At 32.7% G+C, this 7,621-nt stretch overlaps 1 protein-coding gene across 4 annotated transcripts; it reads right to left on the reverse strand.

Annotated features, from left to right (window-relative positions):
• Positions 1-299: 299 nt before the first annotated feature.
• Positions 300-4,825, reverse strand: LOC103933191 (1-aminocyclopropane-1-carboxylate synthase 1). Of its 4 annotated transcripts, none has more exons than XR_007251378.1 (4): positions 3,989-4,825; positions 3,633-3,764; positions 3,371-3,505; positions 300-1,010 (listed from the first exon to the last, which is right to left on the reverse strand). XR_007251378.1 is itself a non-coding variant. In XM_048565998.1 (3 exons), exons 1-3 carry the CDS (start codon positions 4,156-4,158, stop codon positions 776-778), a joined length of 537 nt encoding a protein of 178 aa, XP_048421955.1. In that variant the 5' UTR covers positions 4,159-4,595; the 3' UTR covers positions 300-775. The 4 variants fall into 4 exon arrangements, 1 of the variants encoding a protein (XP_048421955.1); XR_007251377.1 differs by having other exon boundaries at positions 3,371-3,509; XR_007251379.1 differs by having other exon boundaries at positions 3,371-3,470; positions 3,989-4,819.
• Between the last annotated feature and the right edge of the window lie 2,796 nt (positions 4,826-7,621).

Raw genomic sequence — 7,621 nt, forward strand, 5'->3', positions numbered from 1 at the left:
TGTCACCAATAGGAAATGAGTATATATTTATCAACGATTAAGTAATTATCTAATCATTAACTTTCATGTTATTTAGTTTATAAAATTTTGACTATAAATTTAATTTTCCTAACATTAATTATGGCAATATTACCACGTGGCATGTCAGTTGAGAAAAAGTGATAGTTGTGGGAGTGTTTCATGAAAGGTGATGTATAAGGACCACCAAGAGGTACAATGCTGGTGTGGACGTGGTTGTGCAAGTTTTTACACGCTTGATGGTTCCGTATAATGTACAACATGCAAGCAATTACGACTCATTGACCAACACTACCACAATTAAATTATGTTATTTCCTTTCTTATGGGTCGGTTTTTCTACATTTGAATTTTGAAATGGACTTTTCCATCAAATTTTGCTTCCTGTGCAGCTTGCCAATCAATCTTCCACCGCCTATAAATCCACAACTGCCTTACCCTTTGCCTCACACTTCATTGCTTAAAAAAATAAGCACTACTGTCGTTCCAGACTTCCAGTAGTATTATCATTCCTTCTAGCTATATAGCTTGTGTGTGTTCTTTGGAACCAAGAAAATGGCCTCATCTGCAAGTGAGAATCGCTTACTGTTATCCAAGATTGCAACCAATGAAAAACATGGTGAGGACTCGCCGTACTTCGACGGATGGAAGGCACACGATCAAAACCCATTTCACCCAACTGAAAATCCTGAAGGTGTTATCCAGATGAATCTGGCAGAAAATCAGGTTTGGACTACATTATTCTTTTTCTTCCCGTTTTAGTTTTTTTCAGGCATAAGGTGGTTAAGGGGGTGAGGGATTCGAACACTCGCCTTGAAGTCGGACAAATATTCACTACCACTTGAGCTACAAGCCTCAACCGTGACTCTGTTGTATTGGGCTTTTTCATAAGCTGCTTCCAGTGCTCCTTTGGTTATTTTGAAATTGTTGGAGCTATCACAATCGACCGGGACAATTTGGACTCCAGTTCTCCATCTGAGGTCTCGGTAAAATCTGCAATTAGACATATGAAATCTTAATTAATTATTAATGAAACTAATTCAATCCATATATTAAGCTTCTAAATTAGCTTGGTGACTTGTAACTAGCAATTTCTTCATAATTTGTACATATGGATATATGAAAATGAGAACGGAAATTGAAGCTAATTAAAGAATTTTAACATTACGGTATAAAGATTAAGACTTTAAACAATTAAATATGAGAAGGAAACGAAGTTGGAGTTTTGCCTAAACATCCAGTTGTAACTACACAGACTAATCTGATTTGAATTATCATCCAATGTGAATGTATGGTTGAGGATTGATGCGTATGGCTTGATCTTCTAGTAAATTTCAACTATGGAGTCCCTAGTCTTAACTAGTTCTTATGATATACATTAATAATATTGTATGTGATCTTGAGGGCTGAGTGTAGAATGATGAGTAAGTGGGCGAGATTCAAAATTAGGAACCTTTCTATAAATATAAAAGAAAAGGAGAAATTAGGTTCTCATCCTTCTTTTTACTACTCCATTGATTAAAACCTTATTCATTTTTAATTTTTTATCAAGGTTCTTAGGTTTTGATAAACGTCATTAATTATTTCAATAACAAATATTTTTTATTTCTAAATATAGAAATGTTACATAGGGTATATTTATATTTATGGCTAAATTTTTAATCATATATTTTTATTTTTAGTTGGTACCCGTTTTTAATTTGCAACCTTTTTTAATTTGTACCAATTTTATTTTTAGTTTTAATTTGTACCTATATATTAATTTCATTTTGTGCCCATATTTTTTGAACTTTTATTTGTATTTTTACCCATATTTTTAATTTATTTGTACCCATTTTAAATTTTTCTAAATGTACCTATTTTTTAATTTATTTGTACCTATATATTAATTTCAAATATGAAAAATTCTCAGACCAAAACATTATTTTAAAAAAGTAAAGAAAATATTACAACTCTTTCTATCTCAAGGGGACCAAATCTGTTGACCTTTGATATAAGGGGCATTTTGATATAGATGCCTCAAATTTGAATTTTTTTAATCAAACATCTATAATTTTTAAACTTTTGATCAAACATTCTTCTACTAATTTTTAATTAAAAATTATGATTTTTATTGTATTTAATTAACCAACTGGTTTAGAAAATAATATCACAAATATTCTAAAATCACCATAAACATCCTATCTTATCTTATCATAATTCGTTCAAAATGAATTTTTTTTATTCAAATAATTTGTTGTTTTAAATTCTAAAAACACATAAACATCATATTAACATACAATTATGAAATATAACATGCACATATATTAAATATAACGGACCAAACAGATATATTAAATATAACGTACCAATCATTTGGTACATTATTGGTACGTTATATAAATTTAATCTGGGTACGTATTAGTATTTTGGTACGTTATAAAATATTGCTTTTGGTACGTTATGCAATTCTTTATTTAGTACATACCAAGTTATTAGTACGTTGTATTATCCTTATTTTGGTACGTACAAAACTTATTGTACGTTATGTGTAAGTTGTGTAACCCAAAAAACTACATCTCAATTTTAATTATAAACGACTCTTGTTTTTTTATAATCTATATAAAATGTTGAGTTGGAAATTAGAAAAACTATATTTCATCCAATTAATCTTGAACCCCAGTAGATATAATTGAATCCTTAAATTGAGGAAGGGATGAGATTCCATAAAAATAGCAATAAATTAATGACTATTATTGAGTGCATTTTTTTTACATAGAAATGGATTTAAAAGGATTTATAAAATACTTAAATTAAGAATATACTTGGAATATAAATTTTAATTAAAAGTAAAAGCACTTTAATCAAAAGTTGAAAAGTAACAGATGTTTAATTTAGAAAAATCTAAACTGAGACATCTAATTATAATTTATCCTTAATATAAAAACCCAAATATATGTTTATCTTAAGGATTTCAAAACCCTTGTGGTCAAGTCCATGACTTGGCCTCCACAAGTTTCTTTCTACCAAATTCTTAAACCTACTACTGTATTGTGTGTACAAATTAAAACACGCGTAGTCAACCAAACGCAAAAGAAGAATGGAACTTTAACGAAAAGCTCTTGGTACTGTTCACTTTAACGAAAAACTACATTTTTACACTAAAAAGTCAATCCTGATACTATTCATTTTACCCTTTATTTTGTTCTTATCGTTAAAACTTAAAGTTTTCAATCCCTTTTTATTAGTTTTCCTAAAGAAAAATGATGGCTATTGGGGAATCAAGTACTCAACTATTAGAAAAGTACGTACGTAAACGTAAACAATTAAAACACAATATTTGAAATTAAAGACATAGAAGAAGCATCACGTACGCTAGATATTACGGTGAGGGGATAAGGAAAACATCTCCGGGGTCGGCCAAACAGAACATGACCAGCTCATTTGCTCCGGTGGCTCCTCCGCCACTCATAACTACGCGATGAGGATCAAATGTGACTCTACCACACCTTGCTTTCGACATGAACGTAGCAATGGCTTGAAAATTAATTAAGATCATGCAAGTAAATTATAATGGCAATTACTGAATAATTGATTTCCATGGACCATGCCATGCATGCATATGTGTATGTATACCTGTTTGAACTCTGGTAAGCCATGGTAGTCTTGAAAATTGGCCACGTTTCTGAACTTCTCAATTCCTTCAGCAGTGCAAATAGAGGCTTTGGGATTTTTCTTAATCCACTCTTCAACCAAGTCGAAGGAAAGCTGAAAACAGACAAAGTAAAACCATGCATTTTGTTAGCTTAATTTCTTCTTAACTCTAACGTAATTAAGTATAATACAACAGAGTCACGGTCGAGGCTTGTAGCTCAAGTGATAGTGAATATTTTCTCCGACTTCAAGGCGAAAGTTTGAATCCCTCCCCCCCTTAACCACCTTATAACTGAAATAAACTAAAACGGGAAGAAAAGGAATAACGTAGTCCAAACCTGATTTTCTGCCAGATCCATCTGGATAACACCTCAGGATTTTCAGTTGGGTGAAATGGTTTTTGATCGTACGCCTTCCATCCGTCGAAGTATGGCGAGTCCTCACCATGTTTTTCATTGGTTGCAATCTTGGATAACAGTAAGCGATTCTCACTTGCAGATGAGGCCATTTTCTTTGTTCCAAAGAACACACACAAACTATATAGCTAGAGGGAATGATAATACTACTGGAAGTCTGGAACGACAGTAGTGCTTATTTTTTTAAGTAATGAGGTGTGAGGCAAAGGGTAAGGCAGTTGTAGATTTATAGGCAGTGGAAGATTGACTGGCAAGCTGCACAGGAAGCAAACTTTGATGGAAAAGTCCATTTCAAAATTCGAATGTAGAAAAACCAACCCATAAGAAAGGAAATAACAGAATTCAATTGTGCCAGTGTTGGTCAATGAGTCGTAATTGCTTGCGTGTTGTACATCATACCGAACCATCAAGCATGTAAAAACTTGCACAACCGCGTGTACACCGGCAGTGCACCTCTTGGTGGTCCTTATACATCACCTTTCATGAAACATTCCTACAACTCATCACTTTTTCTCAATTGACATGCCACATGGTAATATTGTAACAAATAATGTCAAGGAGACTAAATTTGTAGTTAAAATTTTATAAACTAAATGACATGAAAGTTAATAATTGGATTGTTACTTAACCGTTAATAAACATACTCATTTTCTATTGGTGACACATCATTTGGTTTACAAATTTACCTACAAATTGAATCTCCATATATAGCATTACTCTATCGTCACACAACAATATATCATTTAATCAAATAAGGGCTTATCTCAACTTCATTTGTTTCTAATGAATACGATACTAACATGTATACATGCACATCATTGATGGTTCTTTTTATCTATATAAAAAGTTGTTTTTCATTTTTCTATTAGTTAGGTACTTGCTTTTGTGTTAATTTTTTCTTCAATGGATGTGTTATGTTTCTAGGAATGAAGCTTCCCCCAAAGCACCATGAGAGAAAGAATGAAGATTTTGGTGCTGACTGAAAGCATATAGTTAGAAGTTAGAACTTTGGAATTTGGTCGGTTTTGGACTTGTGCACCAAGAGTAGTAAATGCACAAGACTCACACATTATTAGACTTCAAATCTAAAGGGTATTACTATTTCCTTGAGGTTTCCTTTTCCTCCACGGTTGCTTTGTGAGATAATAATTTGGTCTCCACGTTAATGTGCTCCATTGCATTACTTTGCCATCTTTTCTAAAATTACTAATTAAATCCTTCGTGTGCTCAAATGCGAATGCAATTAAATACCTCATAAATAGTTGGAAAATCGACTTATATCATGATCCTGCCAAAAATAGCTGATGAGGAGCGAGGACATCTCATAAAATGTACTTTCCGGCCCCCTAACCTTTGTTGTAATATTTCACGCGGTGGTCTCTGGTAGTATAGAAAAGCCAAGCAAATCAAAAAGGTGGTTTGTGGACTGTGGGAGGGTGGAGAAGGTTGCTTCACTCTATAAGGGTAGTACAAATTGCAAATTTTAGATTTAAAAGATAAAACATACACCCTGAAAGTGATATAGCACCAACCAAAGGCTTTGATTGTGTATTTGACTTTAGCGCAAACAGTCGCTCGTATTGGTCATTCATTTTAAGCATCCCTTTCACATTTGCTAACGTATGTATTGGTTTGCATGGCTGTACGTAGCTAGGTACTTGAGATATTACTAATTTTCATTGCTATGCGTATGTATTGATTTGCTCTATAATAGTATAATTTCAACTTTTTATGTGGCTTAACTACCTTTCGAATCATTCAGTCAAATCATTTCCGTATCGCACTTTTAAACATTATGATACATTAAATTTATGAGACTATCGAAATGTATACATTCAAATATGAGTTTACGTAATCAACGATGAAATAAGATACAACATATAATTGAATGGTTTTACTACAAATTGCATCGAAGGTTTTTATTATAAAATCTAATCACACACCTATTGTGTTGTGCAACCCACACCTCTTTAACAAGACCATTTATCCACTTTGTAATTCCATTACATTATGTTTGGATGATGGAAATGAACTTAGAATTTAGATAAAAGTCATAATTTTTAAAATTTCAAAATTTTTAAGACCCTGTTTGGTACTCTACTTGAATCCAACGTTTTAAACTCAAAAACAATTTTCAAGTTTTAGGCTTTAAAAACTTGTTTGGTATGACTATTTTAAAAAACTGAACTCAAGATTAACTCAAAAATATAGTCTATTATCTAAAAACATAAAAAGTGAGTTTTTAAACCTAATGTCACTCATTTCTTTTCTCTCCTTCCTCCCCTCTCACTCCAAATCTATCTCTCTTTTCTTCTTTCTCTCTCCTCTTTTTTTTTGTTTTTTACCTTTTTCGTCTCTCCTCCAATCCGCTCTCTTCATTCTCTTGGTTCTTTCTCTCACTCCTCTTCCTCTCTATGTTGTCTGATCCTCTCTCTTCTTTCTTTTCCCTTCAATCATCTCTTACTTTCTTTCCTCCTCTCTCCTCTTTCTCCCCCTCTTACAACCTCCTCTTTTTAGATCTCTTTGTCTAGTTTATGTCGTAAGATTTAAAAATTTTAAATCACAAACCAATCAAGTTTTTGAGTCTTAAAGAAAATTGTTTTCAAGAAATGATAAAAAAAAATTTAAATAGGATACCAAATAGGCCCTAAATTTTTTTTAAAAATAATAATATTTATGTGGGCCCCTATGACACGTGGCACCTAGTCGCTGTCCACGTGAGTGCCATGTCATCAATTAACGACTGATTAACAGCAAACTTAACAAATATATGAAGGAGTCCCAAAAATTTAGTGGTAGTTTTGTAGAAGTCCAGCCTGCTCAGCCGAAATTAGCTTAATCCTAGCAAAATTAATACCCCCTTCACCCCACTGTTCACAGAACAAAATCAGTCAATCAATTATGTATAATGGACCCAAAATATCGTAGTCTGTCTACCCTTGTGAAAATTTCTTGGTTTTAATAATTGTTACATTACCACGTAGTTTAGAAATGTTTTTTTGGTATAACATATTACCAAATAAAGTGGTGTTATTAGTTCACCGTGTGTTCTAATAATATAAGTAAAGTACTAGTATACTTTTTAAAATATATGTTGAATAATAAAATACGTGTTTCAACATGAACAAATTAGGGATAGACAACCTCAAATATCTAATAAGTAATAACAGGGGAATTGTGCGTTGGCCACGACTAATCCTTGACTAGTGCTTGTAATAGCCACGGATTGAACATACCGTTCGGATTTCCAGTAGTGCATGACCGTGTGTGTGCTCGGCCATCTTTCCGTGCAACGTAATCTACAGGTCAACAAACATTAGCGTACAGAAAAAACACAAACAAAAATAACGAAGAGTGAAATTCCAGCAGTGGGCAGACCACGTGGACGACCAGGTAGAAACCTAGGCTGACAATTAGGACTGAAAATTGAAAAGTAAAAATTGAAAGATATTGTTTTGACAAGTTTGGTTTTCAATTTTCAGCTGAAAACTTGTTGTTTCGTAATGTTAAGAATGAATTCACAACTTTATATATGCATATAAGTAGTTGAGTTAC

Source organism: the organism of the source record quoted next, unplaced genomic scaffold (assembly GCF_019419815.1).
Source record: "Pyrus x bretschneideri cultivar Hongxiangsu unplaced genomic scaffold, Pyrus_bretschneideri_v1 Contig40, whole genome shotgun sequence".
NCBI lineage: Eukaryota > Viridiplantae > Streptophyta > Magnoliopsida > Rosales > Rosaceae > Pyrus > Pyrus x bretschneideri.